The 23,659-nt window shown below is 49.1% G+C and overlaps 9 protein-coding genes across 9 annotated transcripts; 3 read left to right on the top strand and 6 right to left on the bottom strand.

Moving 5' to 3' along the window:
* Positions 1-2,134: 2,134 nt before the first annotated feature.
* FOBCDRAFT_133535 (uncharacterized protein) lies at positions 2,135-4,693 on the top strand (the record flags this gene model as incomplete). Its single annotated transcript, XM_031178376.2, has 1 exon — positions 2,135-4,693. One exon carries the CDS (start codon positions 2,135-2,137, stop codon positions 4,691-4,693), a length of 2,559 nt encoding a protein of 852 aa, XP_031044263.2.
* Positions 4,694-4,983: 290 nt separating this feature from the next.
* FOBCDRAFT_32048 (ubiquitin-conjugating enzyme/RWD-like protein) lies at positions 4,984-5,979 on the bottom strand. The gene is made up of 3 exons (XM_031178377.3): positions 5,802-5,979; positions 5,514-5,719; positions 4,984-5,458 (listed from the first exon to the last, which is right to left on the bottom strand). Exons 1-3 carry the CDS (start codon positions 5,952-5,954, stop codon positions 5,395-5,397), a joined length of 423 nt encoding a protein of 140 aa, XP_031044264.1. The 5' UTR covers positions 5,955-5,979; the 3' UTR covers positions 4,984-5,394.
* Positions 5,980-6,351: 372 nt separating this feature from the next.
* FOBCDRAFT_32045 (uncharacterized protein) lies at positions 6,352-8,076 on the top strand. The gene is made up of 2 exons (XM_031178378.3): positions 6,352-6,872; positions 6,948-8,076. The coding sequence occupies exons 1-2, from the start codon at positions 6,439-6,441 to the stop codon at positions 7,720-7,722; spliced, it is 1,209 nt and encodes a 402-aa protein (XP_031044265.2). The 5' UTR covers positions 6,352-6,438; the 3' UTR covers positions 7,723-8,076.
* A 124-nt stretch (positions 8,077-8,200) lies between these two features.
* FOBCDRAFT_292331 (uncharacterized protein) lies at positions 8,201-9,442 on the bottom strand (the record flags this gene model as incomplete). Its single annotated transcript, XM_031178380.3, has 1 exon — positions 8,201-9,442. The coding sequence occupies one exon, from the start codon at positions 9,440-9,442 to the stop codon at positions 8,396-8,398; it is 1,047 nt and encodes a 348-aa protein (XP_031044267.2). The 3' UTR covers positions 8,201-8,395.
* A 1,694-nt stretch (positions 9,443-11,136) lies between these two features.
* Positions 11,137-12,207, bottom strand: FOBCDRAFT_292330 (Sec63 Brl domain-containing protein; the record flags this gene model as incomplete). The annotated part of the gene is made up of 1 exon (XM_031178381.2): positions 11,137-12,207. The coding sequence occupies one exon, from the start codon at positions 12,205-12,207 to the stop codon at positions 11,137-11,139; it is 1,071 nt and encodes a 356-aa protein (XP_031044268.2).
* Positions 12,208-13,018: 811 nt separating this feature from the next.
* On the top strand, positions 13,019-14,698 carry FOBCDRAFT_221803 (uncharacterized protein). The gene has a single exon (XM_031178382.3). The coding sequence runs from the start codon at positions 13,103-13,105 to the stop codon at positions 14,531-14,533; it is 1,431 nt and encodes a 476-aa protein (XP_031044269.2). The 5' UTR covers positions 13,019-13,102; the 3' UTR covers positions 14,534-14,698.
* Positions 14,699-15,062: 364 nt separating this feature from the next.
* On the bottom strand, positions 15,063-16,473 carry FOBCDRAFT_221802 (pectin lyase fold/virulence factor). Its single transcript, XM_031178383.3, has one exon. The coding sequence runs from the start codon at positions 16,187-16,189 to the stop codon at positions 15,203-15,205; it is 987 nt and encodes a 328-aa protein (XP_031044270.2). The 5' UTR covers positions 16,190-16,473; the 3' UTR covers positions 15,063-15,202.
* Positions 16,474-17,719: 1,246 nt separating this feature from the next.
* On the bottom strand, positions 17,720-18,941 carry FOBCDRAFT_200612 (uncharacterized protein; the record flags this gene model as incomplete). The annotated part of the gene is made up of 3 exons (XM_059608972.1): positions 17,720-17,878; positions 17,938-18,263; positions 18,314-18,941. 3 exons carry the CDS (start codon positions 18,939-18,941, stop codon positions 17,720-17,722), a joined length of 1,113 nt encoding a protein of 370 aa, XP_059464728.1.
* A 2,771-nt stretch (positions 18,942-21,712) lies between these two features.
* Positions 21,713-23,024, bottom strand: FOBCDRAFT_273058 (concanavalin A-like lectin/glucanase domain-containing protein; the record flags this gene model as incomplete). The annotated part of the gene is made up of 2 exons (XM_031178385.3): positions 21,713-22,905; positions 22,958-23,024. The coding sequence occupies 2 exons, from the start codon at positions 23,022-23,024 to the stop codon at positions 21,713-21,715; spliced, it is 1,260 nt and encodes a 419-aa protein (XP_031044272.3).
* Positions 23,025-23,659: the final 635 nt, after the last annotated feature.

Below are 23,659 nucleotides of genomic sequence, written 5' to 3'. Positions count from 1 at the left end.
GGTATGGGATCAGTTCTTCTTCTGCTTCTGGCTTCTTGCTTCTTGTTCCTGGATTTTTTCCCCTTCTCTTTCTTGCTTCCTTTCCGCACTGCACCGCCACTTCATCACAGCTCAAGCTTCAATAACTGATGGACCTTGACCGTTGGACGGCCTGCGCTCAGACAATGCGCTGCAGTAGCTGAATGAAGCAGGACTTGCTCGTCCAATAGAACAACACGAGCCCTGGTTATTACAGCGGACTTTAAGACATCTTCAGCGGCCTCAACAGTCTTCAGCGCCCTGCTTGTTCAGCGTAGGGGGAGCAGCGGGGAGCAGATCCTCTACTGCAAGGGTCCATTTCTTTTTTTCTCCCATTCTTCCCAGAAGCCAGGGCATGGCTAACTTAGCACGGTCTTTCATAGCGTGCCCGATGGACCCGCGCTGGCCTCACGCCGTCTCTGGAGCTTGTGTTCTCTCACGGGGGGACCCCTGGACATGAAAGGGAGGGGAGCGTTTGGCTCACCACCGTCACCACCATTCGGCACAATCTAGCAGTCCAAACGGTAAATCCTTGTCCATTTTCTGTTTGAATGCGGAAGGGAAAGATGAGATGAGTTGGTTGAGTCGAGTTGAATTACAGATGAAAACGGCAGAATGAATTGCCGGCGGTAATTGTAGCCAAGGCTACCACTCTGTGCCACTCTGTGGGTGCAAATAACCAATTCAGGCCTTCACTGGGGAACTTGATTGGACGGGGTGGTTAAGGGGATCGGAAAGATCGAACAGCAATGGAAGGCTTCTCTGCAAGGCACAGATGATGATAATAACAAGGTCCCTTATACGTGCCGCGCTATAGGGGAGTCGGAGGCAAATTGCTATTCGTAAATCGAGTCTCCAGCGACTGACCTCAGCTCCATACAACACCGCTAGTCATTCTTTGGGAAGACCTACCCAATCCCATGAGCCTTTGGGGGAAAAGCCATGACTCTCTTTTGACTTTTTGACTTTGTATTGAGCAAATGATGGCGGGGGTCTTGGCCGGGTTTGGCTCTAGCTGGCCACTATTTGCAGGTGGTGTTTATGCTTTAGCTGACACTGGGCCTCTCTGAATGGGTGAATTGGACGGAGAAGGAGTACACATTTGAGGGTGATTTGCATTTTGTTTGTACGTATTCGCGCCACCAGAAGCTGTAGTTATGGGTTACGGTAATACCTAACAAGCCATTCTTTCTCTTTTGCTCTGATCTTCTTGTGATACTATGATTACGATTCTCTCGTGCCAAGTCAACCCCTGTTGTCGACGCACTCCTCAGTTCATGCCCTTTCTTCCACCTGACAAGACGGACAAGACGGACAGTGGAGGCTCAATCAGGTCGGTTAGATCTCTCTCATTTGCCCTCTCGCGTGCTGGTGGAGAGTCTTTCCAGGTTGTGATCGCTCGCTCGGGCGGGGGTCTAAGCAGATTGCGACCGGGGATTGAATTAAAGACAGAGAGAAAGTCTTCACTCTTCAGGCTCTTCTTGATCATCATCTCACACCCTCCCCCTCTTAGCGCACGCCTCTGCAACTCTTACACCCCCATAATACCCATGTCAAGCCAGATCCAAGTCTGCTGAACCCACCTGGACATTCACCGTCCCTATTCATCTCGACGTCTTCTTATTCCTCTGATCCCCTCCAACTCTTTCCCCCTCCTATACTGTTATTCAATATCGTTAACGGTCGTTCGTTCCATTTAGCGGGAACTCTGTGAGGGGAAGATACGCAGCAAAGCGAGATTGATATCGCACGGCAGATCGAATATACCATAACGAATCCCTGGCTCGATATGGCACGCCAATAAGACTAGTCTGGAAAACACCAAAAGACGAGGCGACTTAATATTATCTAGCAGCGTCCCATCGGCAAATCGGTTGCGATCGACGACTAATGTATTCCGGGATTGCTATCTACCGCGATAATATTTAGAACCCACGAACCGCCTCCCTGGCAGCAAATTATCAAACTCCCAGTTAACTCTCCAACGACACCGCTCTTCTCCCACATGTTGGGCGAAAGACAGTTGACCTTGCGTTGACGAGAGAATCCCCACCGGGGGATAATATTCAATCTGGCGACGGAAGACAGGACATAACCGAGAGACGTCGCCGGAATCATGGGCAAGTTTGCATTCCCAGGCCGCAAGAAGCAGCCTCCAAAGGTGACCGTCACCGCACCGCCCATGAGCAAAGCTCAAAAGATTCTCGGATCGTCAGCTCTCAACATCGACGCTCCTCAGCAATGGGACAATTTCTCCAGCTCAAAGGTCAACCTGGCGGCACCTGGCGCTCCTGAAACATCTCAGGCGCAGCCGAGCCACGGCCATGGCCATGGCTCTCCTGTGAGACATGATCGTGGAATGCGGGAATGGGGAGATGAGTCCGAGATCGTGCCGCGGCAATTCAGAGTCAATGGAGCGCCTACCGATGAGTATGACGAGGATATGTCTGACATGACTAGCATTCTCCGGAAACGACAGTCTTCTTCGACACTTCATTCTTGGTATGACAAGACTAAGCAACCCCTCGCCATATCCCAGCAGACGTCAGCTTCAGCTATGGCGAAAGGACTACCGTCAAAAGCGGAAAGAATGCTGGATATGGAGAACTCCATTGCGGAGGCGAAGCTAAGGAAAAAGAAGCCTGCAAAACTGGATTTGTCTCACTTGATGGGGCGATCTCGAGGCAAGAAGACCGAGCATCAGTGGGAGGGTCCGATGCTGGGCCAAGTTGTTCGATCACCATCTATCCTGTCGCCAACAAGCACGCCATCTCTACGAGGCAAGCTTTCAAGACGGCCTACGAAGGAGAGTCTGAGGTCAATGAACTCGGAAGAAGCCAGTCGGCCAAAGACAGGCGAGAGCAACAATCGCAGACAGCACAACCACCTAAATGGGCTACCTAACCTCTACGAGCATTACGAGCAAATGTCTTTCCGCTCAATCGCTGACGATGAGTTGGATGCGCCGGATCCGGTAGAAAAGACCGTGAAGAAGTCTAAATCCAAAGATTTGCTTCAACTCAAACCCACTGTTTCTCATCAAAGCAAGCATGAGCATCGACCCATACCACCGGCTCATGACGAGCAAATCATTTCACAATACGCTAAACGCAATTTACCTCAAACACCCCAAGCTATCCTGGCCAGCAAACCTGGTCAATCTTCACCTACAGACTGCGCTGCTAGTGTTTCTAGTAGACACACGAGGACGTCTAAGGCTTCGAAGCGCACCAGTAGGAGTTTCCAAGAGTCTGATCTTCAGGAAAAGAGTGTTCTATCACTCTCTTCTGACTCCGAAGATGATGTTTACATTGAGTCATCTTCAAAGGGCCCTGCATCGATTCCAGAGTATGCGACATCGGAAGCTGGATCTTCTATCGACTTCCGCCCAAGCACCGCACGAACTAGCTCAAGTGCCGATAACAGCTCAAAGCGACTCAGCAGATCGAGCAAGCGAACATCGAACTCCAACAATTATCTGACCATCCCCAACGGCCACCATCGAAATCCTGTCGTGACTCCGCGGACCAGCTCCCTTTCCGGGAGCTCGACAAACACGATTCAGGAGGGCACCGCCGGACAATCACCATCACAAAGCTTATCCAGCTCATCAGCAAACACATCGAATACATGGCAAAGCAAGCCAAGCTTCAACTCTCAAGAAGCCAAGGTTGTCGCCTTGTATCCCGACCAGAGACGTTCAGATTCTACTGATTCCGAGCAAGATAAGGAAGTGGATTCTGAGAACGATCCTGAACCAGAGCTTGACTTCCTTCCTGCGATGAGATACGTTCCCCATGAATCTATCTCTACCAACGCTGATGCGCCCACGCCCCCCCTGAGTCCAAGCTCCGTCGACTTCTACATTCGCTCTGCCCACTCTTCTGTCGATGGCAAGGGAAGCCATAACCGCTTCATGGCTGTTACTCGCCAGGAGGAGATGCTTCTGGCCGCCCTCCGCCACAAGCGACAGATCATGCGCGGTTCTATCCTTTCTGAGATGGAAGAGAACAGCCGAAACGAGAAGGCCAATCATAAGGGCCACCAGTCGAAGCCCTCCGAGGCCACCATCACCGAAGAGACCTTCGATCTCGACTTGGATTTCCCTGCTCCTCCTACCTTCAAAGATAAGACCACAGTTGCTGCTGATGGCACCACGGTTATCGACTTGAGCCACCAAAATTGGTCTGGCAAATCTGAAGCCACCACTTCTACTCATCACTCTAATAAAAAGGTTCATGAGCCTAAACCTCATAACAATGATCACCATCAGCGCGAGCGTATTCTTCTCTATATCGACAAGGGTCTTGCAGCAGAGCACTCCATCGAGGATGCTGAGCCCAGTCCTGATCTGAGCGACTTTTACGACTACGAATTCGAAGACGAATCTGAGGGTTCAGAGGTTGTCCCTGAGGTTGTCCCTGAGGTTGTCATGTACACCCAGCAGCGTCGCCACAGCGAGCGAAAGGAGCGTCAGTCAGTTGTCAAGCGTCGAACGAGCCGATCGCGTCAACGAAGCCCTCAGCCTCATAGCGAGAATCTCGAGGTTGGTGTTCCCCGACCCGACAGCCCCATCTCCCCTGATGCTCTTTCTACTGTGGCCCCTCGAGTCAACAAGAAGATGGCTCGCCTGAGTGCTGTTGGACCCCCTGCGAAATGGGGGTTTGAGGACTAGACATCATGCCATATCACACATATCGACTGCGATTTACGATACGTTCCACCAACGTTCACTTTTCATTTATACATATTTTAAAACAGCATTCTGGGGTTTGGAGTATTTTATTTCTTGGATACCTCGGTCACTTTGATGATCACGCACATCAAACATTTTCCTTTGTCGGCGATGATTACCTGCGATTTACTCTTTTATCTTTCCTGGAGTACTTCAGCTAAAGCGGCGTACTGGGGATATCTAAGGCCCCTTTGTCATGAAAGTGGAACGGAGAAATTTCCTTAAACGACTATGCCCAACTCTCTTCAGGATATCTCGAAATGTCTAGCCTTATACCATCTCTACGAAAATCGACTTTGCTTTGAGTCATCGGGTCTGGGATTGGTCTTGAGGACAGGCGCAAGAGCGAGTAGCAATTTTGTTCTCTGACGAACGTGACGAAAAGCCAATAGGAATTGGAGGATACTGGGACTGTAATGTGATGAAGACGGAAGGGAAGGGAGAGGCATTCTGCAGCTTTGTATATCATATTGTAGTTCGCGATCGTTATAATCGCATATATTCTCGAACAACAGCGGAGTATGGCCTGTTGGCTTCTTTCTTACTCCATCTTAAAAGACTTTGTTGATCTTCAAGTTCGATTCATTGATTTATCGTATGGTTTTTATCTTGACATAACGGCGTGTAGAGGTGTTCGTGACTTAGAAGTAGGTAGAGCCCTCAGGAGGCTGGGCGATCTTCTTGTTCTGGGACGAGGCCATGTATCTGCAGGATGTTAATATAATGTCGCTTTTCTTGATTTAATATGACGCTGGCATACCGTCGCAACTCTATGAGCACAGTCTCCATAGTGTTCTCACGCTTCCACTGGGCGAGACAGGGCAGTTGGTTGGGGTCGACGATGCCGTTGTTGGGGTTGACACAGGGCAAGTTGACCTGGCTGATGAACTGGATCGAAGGAGGCTTGTCAGGGTACTCGGGACCGCAGTGCATCTTGACACTGTAGATACGGTTCTCGTGGACGGACTGAACCAGGATAGGTTAGCGATGATCTTCGCGAATCTATAGTAATTTCGATTGCTTCCATATGCTAGAGCGGGGCACGTACATGAGGAGGTCCAAGAATTGTGCCGTTCCATTTGCTCATGAGAAGATCCTCAGGATCCTCCAGACCGTAACTGCATGCCTCAGCGCCGAGACCCTTCTCTCCCTTCTCGAGCTCCTCCAGTAGGCGAAAGTTGCGAGGAACCTTGGCAGACATTGTGTTCGATTACTCAAAGAGAACTTGGTTGGGTAGCGATTATTGTCGGTCGAATACTGTGGGATTTTTGGTATCGGTTCTCAAAAATCGTGGATGAGTAAGAAACGAGGTTCGCGATAGATGACGTTGGTGTAGTGGCGGTTGATATTGGGTGACTCTGGTTTGGTTTGGCTGGATCCAGTCACAGTCGCGGGGCAAACAAACAGAAAGGAAGGCGGTGAATTGTCTCGATAAGAGCAAGCAAGAGTTCCCCGCCAATACCTCTTTCAATATTTGAGGCACAGCCACAGAAAGCCGAGGCAAATAGCTTGACACTAGCCACCCGCGTCACATCAAGCTTGCCTGGTCTAGCGGGCAAACGTCGGAATATCCAAAGGAAGCTCTGAGCTCACCCGACCACAGAGAGAGTGTTTTTCCCACTGGCCCGGAGGAGAGGACGTCATTCTGGAATCGTGACTTTCAACAGACTCGAACTCTCTATACCATGGCCATGTCCCTTACGCGGACAGCCCTCAGGGCGCCGCAATCGCGTCTCATTACAGCTGCCGCCACCATCACAGCTCGATCTATCGCCGCGCACCGGTCGTTCAGCACCACCAACCATGCTCTACTCCCCTCCGGCTTCGGATCTCCCGTCTTGCCTTCATACTTCTCGAAGCCCCGGCTGCCGGCCAATACGGTGGTCCGGTTTGTGCCTCAGCAGACGGCTTGGATCGTTGAGCGCATGGGAAAGTTCAACCGTATTCTTGACCCCGGTCTGGCTATCCTCGTGCCTTTTATCGATCGAATCGCATACGTCAAAAGCCTCAAGGAAGTTGCCATTGAGATACCCAGCCAAAGCGCCATCACTGCGGACAACGTTACTCTAGAGCTTGACGGTGTTTTGTTCACCCGCGTCTTTGATGCGTATAAAGCAAGGTAAGTTTTCCAACTCTGAAGGGCAATTGAGTTCAGGATGGACATGTGACTGACTGAAAACTTGTATTTCAATAGCTATGGAGTTGAAGATGCCGAATATGCCATCTCTCAGCTTGCCCAAACGACCATGCGATCCGAGATCGGTCAATTGACTCTCGACCACGTCCTCAAGGAGCGTGCTGCCCTCAACACTAACATCACCGCTGCTATCAACGATGCCGCCGAAGCCTGGGGAGTGACCTGCTTACGTTACGAGATTCGAGATATCCATGCTCCTGGCGCCGTCGTCGAGGCCATGCACCGGCAGGTCACTGCCGAGCGTTCCAAGCGTGCTGAGATTCTTGAGTCCGAAGGTCAGCGACAAAGTGCCATCAACATCGCTGAGGGTAAGAAGCAGAGTGTCATTCTTGCTTCCGAGGCTTTGCGCGCCGAGCGAATCAACGAAGCCGATGGTGAAGCCGAAGCCATCCGTCTTAAGGCTACTGCCACTGCTCAAGGCATCGATGCTGTCTCTGAGAGTATCCTGAAGGGTGATGCTGGTGCCCAGGCTGCCGTCAGCTTGAGGGTTGCTGAGAAGTACGTTGATGCCTTCGGCAAGTTGGCTCGCGAAAGCACAGCTGTCGTTGTTCCCGGCAATGTTGGAGATATCAGCGGCATGATCGCTACTGGTCTGAGTGTTTTCGGCAAGGTTGGCCAGGCCCAGGCACAAACTATGGCCAAGTCTCTTGTCGAGCCCAAGAAGGAAGGCTCGGAGACCGAGACTGATACACCCTCAGAGCTTGATAGCCAGGAGAAGCCCGGTGTCAAGGAGACAGTGATCGAGAGCTTCAACCAGGCTGCCAAGCGATAGGGATAAAATAATAACTAGCAGCTTATGGCATATTACGGACGGGACAAGATGAAATCACCCTTATATCAGCTCATCACTCAACCACCACATGAACATTCCACACTACCATGACTATCGGCGTTCAGCGGATGTATTATAGGGATCTCTGGAGGATCCGAGACGGCCTTGCTCACAGAGCTGGGGGATAACGGAGAGAAACGTCATCATGTAACATCAAATTTTCTTTATTCACAATTTAAGCGCATGGCAAAAGGAGGGAAAATCACGGCTCACCAGTCTACCCACTTCTTCAAGCATATAAGTAGCCTGCTGTTGAAGTAGGGAGACAAAGAATCGAACTATTTTGACTTTTACTATGTATGTCCTGCCGAAAAACTGGCACTTTTTGTTGTCTCTGGGAGTTCCGGGTTGCGTCTGTTGTTTGAGGAGTAGTGAAGTAATTAACGTGAGTATTACAAGGCCGGAGCATGGCTCATTGATTGATTCAGGGGTATATTGATTCGAAACTAAGGTATGTACCAAGGAAATTTCCAAGCCCATGCCAACATCATTCATTATTTCCAGCTCATGCATTGCTTCAAAGACTCAAGGCCATAATGCTTGTTCAGCTTGTCCATGTCGCTAAGGTAACTGTAAAATCTTGACGATTTCATCGAGTTACTTGAGTTACAACTTAAAGGAAAAGAGGAACCATGGCAACGAGGCCCATGAGGAAGCTAGGCACCAAGACAGAGCCACTGTTGCTTCCTCCATTGTTGCTGCTGCTGCTGCTACTGCCGCTGTCTCCATTATCGTCGCCACCAGACCTGAGGCCGGTAGGTTCCGCAGAAGAAGAGAATGTAGAGAACTTGTTGTCGTCGATCGTGGGGACAGGCTCGATCGAAGGGGCCGTGAATGAGGGAGAGTCGAAGGTAAGTGTTGGGGACTCTCGAGTGAAGCTGGACTTGTCACCGTCGTCGTCTGAGCCGCCACTTGAGCCACCACCACTGCTACCTCCGCCTGAGCGATAGCTGCAAGTACCGTCGCTGCTGCAGATTTGTCCAGAGAGACAATATCCGGTATCACAACAGACCATGCCCTTGGGCATGCAGCCATCACCACACTTCTCTTGGTAAGTCGCGCAGCTACCACCAGAGGAGCCGCCGGACGAGCCTCCTGAACTGCCACCAGAGCCGGAGCCATAGTTGCAAGTTCCATCGGAGCCGCAGGTCTGGCCACGGAGACAGTAGCCAGTATCACAGCAAACCATGCCCTTGGGCATGCAACCATCACCACAGGTCTCCTGAAAGCTCAAGCATGAGCCCCCAGAAGAACCACCGGAGGAACCACCAGAAGAGCCACCACTTCCGCCGTTGACACACTCGCCCTTGGTGACACAATACGCTCCGCAGAGCTCCTTGCCCGGTGTGCAACCAGTTGGGGGACCAGAGCATAACTTTCCATCCTCACAGCAGCCTTCAGCTTGACAATGATAGCCATCATCACAGTAGGCTCCTGTTCCCTTGTTACAGCACTGAGCGCCTGTATCCATGCAGCCGTTATCGCATGATGTCTTGCCAGCGGGGCAAGAACCAGCCATGCTGAGGGTCTGAGGACGAGGAGTGAAGCCAGAGAGAAGGGGAAGACCCTTTGGCTGTGCTGATTTGGAGTTGCTGAAGTGGACGCTATCAGCCGCGAAGGTCAAGCCCGCGAGGGCGAGGAGAAGAGTTGATCGCAGCATGTTTGAAAGACTGTATAAGAGGTTTAAGTCCACCGAAAACAATTGGGTTGAGAGAACTCTGGCGGGCGAAGCAGACAGGTCAAGCTGAACAGGACGTTTTCTCTTCTTATAAGAGCACTGGTATTAACAGGCTGCTACCTACTGGAACGGCTGAAAGCCAACCGTCGAGTCACAGACAAGTTAGAATCAACTAGCTGGGTATGTTAATATGCTAATGCATCAAATGTACGCCACCAAATATCTCCAGGGTCAAAGGTGGAAGCTCCATCTTGACGATGGCTTCGTGCGGGTACCACATCCGTCTATGCTAGAGGCACGACCATCCACCAATACAAATTGCAGCAGGTCGCCACAATACCTTGCCGAACTATAGGCAGCTCTGACTTCTCTGTAACCTGTCTACCGTCAGTGACTAATACCAAGCTTCGATGCCTCTGAGTTGAAGATCTCCATTGAGACGAGTTCCCATATACAGTTAACGTGATATACCAAAATAGGGCATGAGTGCGAGTGTCAGACCGGCCCAACCACGTTCCGAATAAGACTATCCTCAAAATTCTGCCCGATCATCACGCACCGTCCATAAACCAAATAATTTAGCAGTTTTGCTCTCTACAAGTCGGTGGGGACTGGGGTTCAGCTGCTTGGGATCCCTGCATCGATCCTAGATAGCCTGCCCTGGTCTAAGAGATGAGCAGACGAGGAGGGAAGTTGGCAGATGATCTTTTTCACGAAGATCGGTCACAAGGCCATGGACCCAGGTCTAGTCTCGTACCTCGCATTTGGCCCATTACACAACTTGCATAGTTGGGATGCAGTGTAACGCTGTTACTGCAAGGCTGGTTGCATGCAGTTGATGAGTTGTAGGTTGAGTCGACCAAACATATGGAAAAAGGCTGACGGTGAAACAGCCGCTGAACAAAGTTAAGATTAGGCTTCTCTCTTGTTTGCCCTGCAAGGCCGGGGGTTCCAAATTTACCGTCCAACGATATTGCGCCGTTGACGCACTAATGCTCTGCCCTATAAGACTCATCTCTTGTCGGCCGCTTGCACTAGAGCAATTAATATCCCGTCCCATCCTATATCACCAGTGACATTCCTCGAATCTGCTGCTGTCCCGAATTTAGATCACCGACAGAGTTCACCCTAGGCAGAAAGGGACGAACTCAACGTCTAAGGCTGATCCATTCCCTCTCTGTTGGATATCACTTGGTGAAGGCCTCAATAAGTGGCAGGCGACTTATGCGAAAATTGCCGCAAAGCTTGGAGCTTGTTCCAGGGTACAGGGTCTTTAATTCTGCAGCTAAAATGTTCCACAGGGTCCAGATGTTTTGAGCATTGAGTGGTGGAGGTGGCGCTGGTGGCACCAAGAATATGCTAACCAATTCACGGCTCCTCTTATTGAACAGTGTCTTATTGGGAAGTGGTGTTGATGATCCTCGAATTTCGGATCCTTGCACTATGAATAAGGATTATGCCTCGTCGCGCTAATGCTACCGAAGGAGTGGTGATACGATGGCCTTGCAATGATGGAGGAGTTGCCTTGACGAGAGAGTGCCATAGAGAACATGGCTTCAGATGTGAACCATTAGTATTGATAAATATCAATCGGAAATGTTAGAGGGAGCTGTTAATATGCTATCTTTAGCAACATCGCACACGTGACGAACATAACCCTCCCCTCATCAGATACCTCACACTGACACTCGAATATCCTTCTCGATCAAAGTCCCAACAATCTCCTCGCATGCAAATGAAACCTGCAGTTTTTCGTTTTGCTTTGCGCCCAACCCGATTATGATTTCTTTCTTGTCAACCAGCCTGTTAGCACTTCCTCGCCAGAACCAAACAAGTCGTCCGTCAATCCCTTGGACAAGTAATGTGAGCCAGGGTGTGCGGCCCTTCCAGTGAGGTAGCTTCTCATTGTTGAATCCGAGGACAGCTCGAGCAATCCAGAGAGGTTTACTGGGCTTCTCCGTGTCTGTTGCAGACCGGTTGTCTTCGTGCGGAGCAGACGACTTCGAGTTGGCAGTCGAGTCGGGGGTGTAAGGGCCGATAATCTCAAAGTCGAGTGTGAGACGAGGAAATCCGGCAACTTTATGAAGGATAGTCTGGCCGAAAGGTGGGTTTCGACTAAGAATGCGTTCAATGTTGTAGAACTCAACTGCAGATAATTGCTTTATGTTCTTGATGTTGGCCTTGACGAGCTTGTCCTTTTTCGCTTGGCCGATGCCCTCAATTTGGAGGAGTTGACTGTCGCTTCCCTCCCAAACTCCAGCCTTGACACACCTCAGCACTTCAAGAGCAACGTAGACCCCCTTCCCATCGCCTCGTTCTCCAAGTATGTCGACTAGGCACCTCAGCACACGGTCGAGGAGTTTGTACATGCGGGCGAGTTCTTTCGTGAGCTCTTTCCGTGAAGGCCCCGATAGCTTGTTGGGCCAACCAGTCTTGAGCAGATCAATCTGAACCAAGAGATATACTTTGTGCCACGGCTGGGAGATGAATTCCTTAACTTGATAGGGGATGCCGGTGTTGTCGTTGATTGCTCGGAAGAAGGCCGTCTCCTCTTTTTTCATTGGGAACGACTTGAACTCGGTGGCAGAGCATGCATTCCTCAAGATGTCACGGGCATCTGGCTTGCTTTTAATCTCGCGAAGGATTTTGAAGGTCGAAGCGGAAATTTCGTACCGCAGTTGGATTTCGTGTGAAGTTTCTGAAGCCAGAGTTTGTAGGCTCGACACCGCCTGCTGTGCTTCTGCCATGATGGACAGAATTCAAGTTGGCTTGTTTCTCGGGGCTTTTTCCTCCTTTCAAACGGCAGAAATAATCTTACAGATCTTGGAAGACACGGGGTCTTCCATCTTGTCATTCGAAGATACCTCCTACCTGCTTTGCGTCATCCATCGTTGGTGAGTGTGGAAACTGCACCTCCCTCCCCTGAAGATCAGTTGAGAAAAACATGTAAGGTAGGTGCCTGGCACACTGAACCGCTAGGTAAGGTACCTTATGGAATAAGTTTTGGAAGTGTCGAAGTCGTAACTGAAAAAGAGAGATGATCACGTCTTGATAAGAAGAACATTGGCTCTCGAGTGTCGATATATCGATGCTATTTTAGCCAGAATGAACGAGAAACAAAGGGGGCAAATGACAAAGTGAGAGAAGGGGAAAGAAATGCACTTGCTAGAATTTATCTTCTATCAAGATATGTGCTCCCAGATTAATTACCTATAATCAGAAATGACGGGTCTTTGATCTTGTTGTTCGGGCATTCAATATTCCTCAGAGCTGACTGGCAACCTCCAGAAAGCGACGACATTCTTTCTGGTCGCATATTTATACCCATGAGATTCGACAAGCTTCCAGTAGTACCTAGGCCAAGATAATTTCATCGGGTAAGAAAAGGTTTCTTGTTAATGAACGTGACTTTATGTCCGGAAATGCCTTTTGCTGGTGATCTAATTCCGTCTCAGTGGAGACCTCGATTCAGCTGAAAGTTGATGAGATGAGGGGTCGTTTGTCGGCGAAGACTCATCGTCATTCAAGGTAGCTCTACAAATAATATTAGTTATAGCACGACAATCAGCATTTCCACCGAAATCAGCGAGCCCAACAATGCCGTGGCCGTATAAGCTCTAACTTCTACCGCAAACCATCATAATGTCATCTCGCCCGCAGTTCTTTCATCTTCCCAACTCTGCATCGTGCCGTATACTCGACCGCTTCAGTGACCTTCCCGACGATGCGGAAGTCGAAGAAGATGAGAATGGCAAAATACCATTTTGGCCGCTATTGAAACACCTTCTCTGTACGCCTGTGTCAAGTATCGCGCAGCTGATTGATCGGTTACAAACAATTGCCGCCAATGCAGAGACATGTCAGGATAGTGACTATGGCTTTCTGAAAAGTTTTCTTGAACAGCGAGGCGAAGCTGATATACTTGATACAATATGGCCAAAGATTCGCGATATTGCGCTCGCGTTGCCTACCTACTTTCCTGACGGAAAGCTTGAGCTTCTTCAGCTGGGACATCCACTTCATCTAAGTCGAGGTCAAGTTGCTTGTCTTGTGGTGCATCAATTCCTCTGCTCATTTACACCTCAAAGGGATGACGAAGGTTATCAGGATCTGGGCATATGGTTCTCATCCGAACAACGGCATCCTACCGCAGTACAGATGTACTTGGAAGCTTTGTTTACATACTTTGGGAGTACACCTGAAGCAAGCGCTCTTCTGGAAGACCATCAAGTTACACCCAATGGGGCTCACGGTTCTGTCTCATACGAACTTCATCTAGGAAAGCCAGTTTCATTAGAGGGTACCAAGTTAGCAAAACTGCACGTGAACTTCCTGGATGCTCACACATCAGATACACACAATCCAGAGGTTCAAGATGAAGGAGGAGCAGCTGTTGTATCATCCAACAAGGTCATCGGGTTTGGTCAATCCGCCACACAGGAAGAAATTTTTGTCGGAATTGCCCCTGAAGCTTATCCCGTGGTCCTGGTTGCGCCTCAACTCGCAGTCGACACAGTCATCACTGTTTCTGGGGCGAGAGCGATGGTTGATATGAAAGGTCAAAGACGTAATATTGAATGGACCATACGTCGTACGCCGCCATCAGAAGACTTCGTAGGTTGGAAGGAATCATGGAGGGGAGGACGTCTTGTCTTCATGGACGCTTTGGAGATGGACATGCTTGACCACTCAGAGAACAATGGATTACCCGACTTGTCTCCTGAGAACATTGATCGCGAAATTGACAAGGCGGCAAATGGCTTTTCTTCTTACCAAGGCAATTCCATTTTCACTGGGCTCTGGGGTTGTGGCGCCTTCGGAGGTGATCCAGGTTTAAAACTAATGGTACTTTGGCTCGCAGCGGGGGTAGCAGATGTTGAGTTGAATCTAATGCTTGGGCCCGGAGAACATGATCTTGGGAGAAAGATAAAGGAGGTAGTCAAGGCTTGCCAAGATTTGACCGCAACTGGCGTGCGTGAGCTGCTATCGAGAGTTCCCCGAGACTTGCGGCGCGAAGGAGTTCTGGAATGGGTTGCGAACGAGGCTTTAGGGGCTCAGCATGACACATGTTGACGGTCAGGGGAATCGTGATCTTACCAGCCGAGGCTTAGAAAGAATAAGCTCATTAGAAATCTGACAATCAGGACCGAACTGAACCCCTTGGTGGACTATTACCCGAAGCACTTGAGGAGTAAGTGGACCTTGAACCCGCGTATAATCCCAGTTGCTGTACAGATCCCGAGTATATCGGGTTTTGGGAGAAGTCCGAAGTATTCTTGGCTTCTATGGAAACTCCTGTTCTCATAATCCGATAACCGTATGTTGTTAAGGTTAAAGAAAAACTATCAGCATGTAAGTAATTTCTATCAGGAAAACACTTTGTGACTAGAGAACCGTGGAATGGCCCCAAGTACAACCTTAAAATGTGCTAGGCCCCATACAAAAAGCTTCCTTCACTTAGTGCGAAACTAGTTTCAAATTTGGGTATAGGGAACCCTCTCCAGTGGAATCTAATAGTGATGCTCTTGTTCGCACATCGTTTCTTATGACTATTTACGTAGAATGATCTCTCGGACTACGATTTAGGAGACACTACACAAACTGAATTTAGACGGGAAGATGTGATAAGTAATCTATTGATTATTTATGTTCCTTCAAAAAAATTATATACATCGTAAACGAAGCTCTTCATTTCACCAACGATGCCGCTGGCGAAGAAGCCCAGACAAGGGGCATCACCGCTTACAGCTTAAGAGTGGCACCAGCAACACCAACAACAGCTGACTTGACCTTGGAGGAGCCGACAAGAGAGTACTGGTAGGGGATGTTGGACTTGGAGATGGAGCCCTTGGGAGCATCGTTGGTGGAACCGCCCAGGTTGACATCGTTGACAGAGATGGAACCAGTCTCCTTGGAGTCCTTGGAGGTGAGGGCCTTCTTAGCGCTGGTGAAGGTAGTAGACTCAACAAGAACCTGGGCACCCATGCGGGAGTTGACACCGGTCACGCTGATATCCTCGTAGTAGTTGTTGAAGACGTGGACGAAACCGAAACGGACAGAGGGAGCGCGAGATCCAATGCTGGACCAGTGGTTGTTGGCGTAGGTAACGTGGAGAGTACCCTTGTCCTCGGAACCGTTGTTGTCGGAGTGGCCGACGAGAGAGGCCTTGTGGTGGTCGTGGAGGTGGGTGTTGGACACGGTGACGAAGTCAGAGGCGTGGGTGACATCGAGGAGACCGTCGAAGAAGTCCTTGTCCTTGGACAAGTCGGAGGACAGCTCACAGTGGTCGACCCAGACGTTGGTGGACTTCTGGATACCGATGGCATCACCGTTGGCAGCAACAACGTTCTTGATCTTCAGGTTGCGAACGATGACGTTCTTCTGCTTGTTGATGTAAAGACCAATGTTGTCAAGAGAAGCACCAGCGGCACCGACGATGGTCTTGTCAGACTTGACGCGGATCTTGTTGTTTCCAGAGATCTGGCCCTTGACGTAGATGACCTGCTTGCCCTCCGACTCAGCAGCCTTGCTGAACTCGGCGAGAGAAGAGACAGTCACGGTAGCACCACCGGCACCACCGGTAGTACCGCCGTTCTGCGTAGCGTAACCAATGTTGGCAGCATCAGTGATGGCAGCTCGCTTGCCAAGAGTCTTTCCGGCCTCCTGGAAGGTAGGAGTAGGGACGGCGCTGACCAGAGCAGCGAGGTTGAGAAGACCGAGGAACTTCATGTTGACGATTTAAGTGTATATATCAAGAAATTGTGTAAAAGAAAGAGTGGAAGTCGGAACCAGTCCAGACAGTAACGATTGAAAAAGAGTTGGAAAAGAGGAGTGAAGGATGAAGGACAAAAGAGGTGAGTTGGTGGTCACAACGAGGTTCTTATATATGAAGCCATCGCGAGATGTCGTGCTCAGTCGTCCTGATTATCGAACACTGAACCCCTGATGCGGTGATGATCAATTGCCGTCGACAACATTGAACAAGATGGTGGTTCCAAGGGTTTGAAACGTGTTTACACGAATAGGATATTTCTCCGGTATTGAAACGGTAGGTGGGCCAACAATCCGGAGCAGAAGTGGATCCTCAATGCCGGACCATGCCATCGGCGCTCGGCCGGTATCGGTAACGCTGGACGTTTTCGTTACTAGCTCCCAGTTAAGCAGTTTCAGGTCTGGCATTTGGGAGGTTGACAGAACAAAGAAGAGAAACCAACGCACATAGAATTCGAATACTGCACCTCCGGATGGACATTATCGTGTCTCATCATCTCGAATATTCGGTCAGTAATACCCCGAGCCCAATATGACGACGTCTCATCAGAGGAGACGATGCAACATGTATCCTTTAATTCGCCCACTACGGAAACGCGGCCTCGTCCTTCTTGGCAGCCAAGATACACTGGAGCTTGAATTAATCTTAACTGACCTTGGCTCTAACTTAAGCATCATTGGAATAAGCTTAAAGATATGTCTACATATGACGAACGACGAGTGACATGCTTCATCAAGTATATGTCATGAAGGCTACCTAATGAAAGAAGAACTGACTTATCTATGCTCGCACATTCAAGAAAGCTTTGCCAACATCATTTTTGTTTGTACCGTCAAGTGGGTGACAGTCACCAGAGCTCGTATGATTGAAACACTTCGAAACAGCCCGATTATTCAGCCTTTCATCTCATCAATCTCGGACTGCGCATTCACCATTCTCCCACCAATAATTGCGACCTTGTCAACTTGGGGGTGGGTGGAGCTGTCATGTAAGGAAAACGGTAAGGCTAAGCGCTACCTAGACGCTGTACTGCTGTTTCATATGCACCAAGTCTCCATGGGACCAGTCTAGGGGGGAGAAAACACGAGACTAGTTTTGGTGATAGATCGGTGGGTTTTGGTGTAAGTCGGGGAGAGGCAAGAAAACTTCGGACCTCTATACTAGGGAAGAAAAGACCAAAGTAAATTTAATAAGGCTTAGGGAAGTCTAGTATAATTTAGGTTCTGTTCATACTAATGTGGTAGGATGTCTTCTAGGTTTGCCTCATCTCGTCAAAGGATACTGCACCAACCTCCACTTGAATCAGTACTGGCGCCACTGTCAAAAACACCGACATCTAGCCAAGCCTTCTTGATTTTCTTCGCATCAGTCGACCCATAGAGCTCTTGCGCACAGTCAACAGTAGCAGTTGCAAATTGCTTGAACGTAGACCTGGGAGGGATTTTGCCTGACCTCAAAGCTGCCCACCAAATCTTGCCAGCCTTTTCCTAAGAGTAACCGCCGAATGACACAGAAGCCCGATAGAATGCTTTGTTGGGGATTCCGGAATAGATGTGTACTCCGCCGTTATCCTCAAATGTTGTCCTGAATTGCTTCATGTGTCCAACCTGCGGGTCTTTGCCCTGAGAGACATTAGCCGCAGCTCGCTGTTTGTGGAGTTGCAGAAGGGTATAAGAGTGGAAGGGTGGAAGGAGCTTGCACTTACAAAAACGGGATCGTCGTAGGCAGTTCCAGGCTCCTTCATGCTTCGCAGAGCAGTGCCCTTGACTCCAGGAAGAATGCAGTCTTCGCCGATTAACCAGTCTGCAACGTCCGATTTCTCGTCCTGAACCCTTTGCTTGACCATGATGCCGAACGCATCCGAGATATGCTCGTTCAGAGCACCGGCCTGACCATAGTAGTCAAGAGGGCTTGTGTGCTCTGTGACTGCGTGTGTAAGCTCGTGGCCGATGACATCGATGCATCCGGTAAAGTTGTTGAGAAACTCGCTGCCATCGCCAAAGACCATCTGAAGTTTTTCTGGGTCCCAGACTAGATAGATATTGTTAGTAGAAGTCAAGTCCACTGCGATTGCAACTCACAAGCATTTTCATATTGTTTACCAAAGTGAACAGTGCTGATGACGTCCATATCCTTGTTGTCGATTGACAGCCATTGGAAGAACTTTTTGTAGAAACCCAAGACAAGTCCCACGTTTTCGAAGGCCTCGTTGACAGCCTTATCGGAAGATGGTTTGGTTTCTTCGGCTTCCTTTTTCCCGTTGTCACGAATGAGGTCGCCAGGTAGATCACCCTCGTTTGAACTCTCGTGTATGTCGTACACCGCACGGTAAGGAGGGTCGTCCGTAGCTGTTAACGATGGGACAACGTGTGAGGTGCCGGGTTCTGATGACTGCGAAGATCCCAGCGCCTGCTGGGCCCCTCTGACTTTTCCGATAATGGTTTCTAGATGATCAAGACTTTTTTTGGCCCTTGTACGCTGAGCATTATCGGCTTGATCTGAAGCGATGACATTTCGAAAAAGTTCAGGAGGAACGATCTGCTGCTGGACTTGATTGTACGTTTTCAAATACTGCTCCCGTCGTTTTTGGCAGTTTTTCAAGAATTGTTCGGTGTGTGCAAGAGATGATCGTGCTACCTCTCGGTGCTCGGGGGTTATTGCTTTGCTCTTCGAGATAGCTCGCAGGAGGTGAGGAGGAATAGCAACCATGATGAAATTTATGAATATGAATAGACTGTGATAATACTCGTTCCGAAAGGGGTTATGAAGGTTTGAAGGAGGGAGAAGAGGGAGAAAATGGGAAGATCCAATATACCTGTAGAGGTCAAGGAAGTGGCTTCCATAATAACATCTATGGATGGTATCAGGAAGGCATGCCTCAAGGACCAAGAGATCCTGTGACTCTGGACTACCTTACCTAGGATGCCCAAATAATTAAGGTAGTATGAAAACCCACTAACTTATCCAAAATACCTTAAGCTTGCCTAAATCCTTTCATCGCTCAGGATATAGATCCCAAGTTTTGGCAAGTTCAAACGATGCAATGTTTGGGACACGGAGGCATTGGATTTACGACAGGAGCGAGATGAAAACAATAAACACGATGATGATTACCTTAGCTAACTAACTTGCCAATTCTTTCCATCATATTTCAACTTGACGCTTTAGCTACTACCTTACGTTATGTTAACAAATGCACTGTGACTGAGAACGCAGTGGTGCTGTTCACACTTCTCATGCTAGACAAGCTCGATACCTCTGCTACATTCAGCAGCAGCATAACCACAAATATAGAGAACAGATCTTTAAGAACGGCTCGGGGATGATCCCTGGCTCATCAGCGTCGATTTATCGTCAGATAATGCGACTCACAACACAAAGCTGCCAGTGTAGAAGTACACAATAAAGATACAGAACATGAGGTGTTAAGGTAAAGTTACCAGAGAAAAGAATACACTAGATTTGCATCACGTTTGATGTATTCATCCTGTCATTTATTCTACTTTTGAGCAAAAGATTATCTATCAAGACAGCCACCTTCCTTCTCTGAAGCGAATGGAGTGTGAATTATATGATAGATAAATCGTGACTACTTGTGGGCTTTTCAAGAGGGAGAAACAACGAGAATTCGAATAGGTCAAAGGAAGTTGGAGTACAATTACAACAGGTACCTCAAGGAATATGCCCGGTACAGCAGTCCAGCAGTTGCGCACACAAGGTGAAGGGGCCAGTTGAGGCCAGACCACTGTCACTGTGGGCATGCCATCAGCTCACTTCTTACCAAGTCCATGTGTCTGAACTTAGGTGTTGGTGTATTGTTTGACTTTTAATGCATCGGTTTCGATGTCACAACTGATCGAGTGTGAAGAAATGAAGCTCTTTGCCCATGTTTCATGCAAGTGAGTATGACTTTCGAGCCGGTCGAAGTAGGTAAGCAATACTAATCATGGAATAACATTACTTATACGAGAATTGATTCAATGTTTTTTGCTGGGAAAGGGCGTCCAGGAGATATATAAATAAGATAGGCATCGAACTCTCCAGGCCTCGGTCCATTGCCTTGATATCATCCTATCTCAGGTAGCCAAGTGATCAATCTCCTCTCTTATAAGGCCATAGGTCGTGAATTCCATTTCACTTTTTGAAAAGAGAGAGCTTTGGTGTAAGTTTCGGGTAGGTTGCAGGGATGCGAGCGAGCTTTTATACTGAATGGTGATAACCTTTTGGGGTACCTGCATATCCGCTCCACCCACACACGGGGAATCCTTGCGCTTATCCCTTTTGTGATAAACCTTGAATCATGGATGCACAATCAGTGTAACTGTGCAGCTGTCAGCTTACATTAACTTTCACACCTGAGCCATCGTGATGCGATTGATGTAAGAAGCAACAACGCAGATAAGTGAGACCCAACCGGAACCACTTCCACCAAAGTATGCGGCTCAACCATAAACAACAGCAGCCATGTCTCACTCCCTTCAGCCAGCCGCATTTCCCAGCACACCCTCACAGCCCAAACAATACTATTTTCCCAGCCAAGCACTCTAATTTCCCTCAAGTTGACGATCATAGATAAGCTCAAGATTACGCGTCTGCTAAATTCTCAACTCAGCAAATCGATAGTCTTGGCGTTTTCTTTTTGACCATTGGCAATATCTTGGGTGTTACTCCCTTGATTGACACCTCCTCTTTGTTACACGGCGATTGCATATCACCCTTTATTCTGCATATGTACGTACAACCCTCCGATACAAACTGCCCAGCTTGGCTGAATTCAGCCCAGACTCACTCAATCTCGCCTGCGTCAAAGTACATCACCAAAAGTGAACAAGTCAAAAAATGTTTTCAGCAAAATGTGCTGCTTCTATTCCATTCAAAAACAGATTCTATCTGCAAAAGGTATCGTGCGTAAAAAGTGGCATCTAATAATATGCAATGCGTCATCCAATCCAATCCAAAGTAGTAATTCATCCAAGCCATGTCTTCCTCTGTCAATGTGTCATAGTCCATCTCTAGTTGAAGCTTTCATACAAAAAATCACAAGCTCATCCATCATATGCCCTGTGCATATCTCCCCTCCCAAGCAAGAAGGGGAAATTGGGCCAAGACGCTTGGCTTGAAGCCAAGTTTGGTCCGTCTCGGCGGGCTCAAGAGAGCAGGTCCTCATTAAAAATCGCTAGGTTTGTTGTTCAAAAACGTGATGTTTGCTTGCCAAGAGCCCTTTTCCCATGTGTGTTGTTTTTGTTATGATTTTTCTAGCGTTTTTTTTTTCCTTTGCCCGTCTCTTTCTTTGTCATGAAGTCGCCCTCATTCCAAAAAATACTTCCGAGTGACGAAAAGGTTGGGTTGCCTTGGCAAGCATGTAAGGATCGACTCGAAGTAAGGTAATTAGAATGGTCTGCTTTCCGCATGTAGGTTTCACAACTCTACATGCTTACAGTGACCCCGAAAGAAGTAATTGTGGAAGCAGAAGTGAAGATCTACATGAGGATCTGGGCAATCATGAGGCCAGCGAAGGCGGCAACGACGCTACCGGCCATGCGAGAGCCAGAGTTGACAGGAACGGGAGTGGTGGCGGGCTCAGAGGGTGAAGCACCAGAGCCTGTGGCTGTGGCAGCTCCGGCACCAGCATCAGACTCAGATCCGGAACCAGAGCTGGAACCGGAACCCTCAGTGGCTGTGGCAGTAGCCTCGGCCTTGGTGCTGGTGGCTGTGGCAAAGGTAGTAGCGACCTCAGAGGTCTTGGTCTCCTTGGCAGACTCAGTCTTGGACTCCTTCTCAGCGGACTTGGTCTTAGACTCGTGAGCGCTGGTGGTCTCAACTGCGGAGGTGGTGGCCTCAGCGGTCTTGGTCTTGGTAGGCTCGGCAGTCTTAGTGGTCTTGGAAACCTTGGAGACGGTGGTGCTGGTGCTGGTCTTGTCGTCGTCGGAAGAGGTCTTCTCAACCTTGATGCTGGTCCAGTCACCGGTCTTGTCAGTGTAGACGTACTGCTTAGCGCCCTTGTTCTGGCCAGGAGCGTCCTTTCCAGCGTAGTCAATGATGGTCACGCTACGGTAGTAGGCATCAAAGGGAGCATCGTCGAAGTCAGTGTAGCCACCAGCCCACTCTCGGGTACCTTCGTTGCTGTTCTTTCCACCAGCAACCCAAGTACCAAGCTTGACCTGCATAGGAGTCTGAGGGAAACCATTGACACCCTGAGCATCGGCAGCGTTCAGAGTTCGGACAACGGCATCGTCAATGAGCCAGTCAATCTTGGTGGAGGTCCACTCAATGGAGTACTTGTGAGTAGTGGTAAGAGGAGCAGCGACGGGATGGTACTGAGCACGGTCGTATGTGGTAGTGTCGCCCTTGCTGAAGTAATTGGACTGCACTTGAGCATCATCACCGCCAACCCACTCCCAGTCAACCTCGTCGAGGTCATCAGACTGGAGAACGGCGGAGGTAACGATACCCTGGCCCTTAGCAGCCTGGACAACAACATCGACACGACCAAAGAAGAGGTAGTTGTTGGATCGAATTGTAGGAGCATCGGACTCCTTGTTGATGCGGAATAGAGCACCACGGTCGCTGTACTTGAGTTCGGTTCCAATCATGCCGTGGAAGGCATCACATGCACCCTTGGCCAAGTCGCAGTCGACCTCGTTATCGCCAAAGGCAGGATCAGCAGGGCAAGCTGTGATAATGTCAGTCTCTTTGCAAGTTATCTATAGCAAATGTTTACTCACTCTTCTTCAACGGGTTGCAGTCAGTGAAGGTCTGAGCAGAAACCATACCAGCACAGGCAAGAGCCATGGCGGCAGTAGTGAAAGCTTTTGAGAACATTGTATCTTGTATTTGTGATGTGTGATTGCTGTTGTATGTTTGTCGTATATTCAATCTCAAAGTGTTGAGTTGTTATCAAGAGGTGTCTTGAGCGATGGAGTGACGACCACTTGTAAGTTGTATGTGTAATAGGTATAGGTATATACCTGAGCGAGAGTGTATATAATAGCAAGCAAAAGAGAGTAAACGGAGGTTACTTGAAGCAGGTGAAGAGGTATTAAAAGGTATGAAGATAGTGAAACTGAGAGGAAGAGGTCCAGGTCAGTGAATGGAGACGTTGGTGTTTTAATGGCAGCGCCCTCCCTCTGTCTCGGCGCCTGTAGACGACTAGAGACGTCTCTAGACTAGAGGCGCTTCGGGTCCGGGTGGATCTGGAGGAGCCTCAACCCCTGACCCTGATCCTGACAGCCAAGGGAAGCCGAGCTCTGGAGCTTGCCAAGTTTGTCTTAGGGGCAGCCAGGGGCTCGTTATTGATCCATGTGCCCCTGTCATGCCACAGAGCATGGGCTTTTCTACTGAGATTCCGGTTTCGAGCGAGACATGATTCACCCAAGAACAAGACATTTCTAGGCGTTAGGCAGTTAGCGGCTGAGACAAGAAACCGC

This window comes from Fusarium oxysporum, chromosome IV, assembly GCF_013085055.1.
Source record: "Fusarium oxysporum Fo47 chromosome IV, complete sequence".
Lineage (NCBI taxonomy): Eukaryota > Fungi > Ascomycota > Sordariomycetes > Hypocreales > Nectriaceae > Fusarium > Fusarium oxysporum.
Note: the sequence above shows the minus strand (reverse complement) of the source record. Positions and strands in the feature narration are given on the sequence as shown.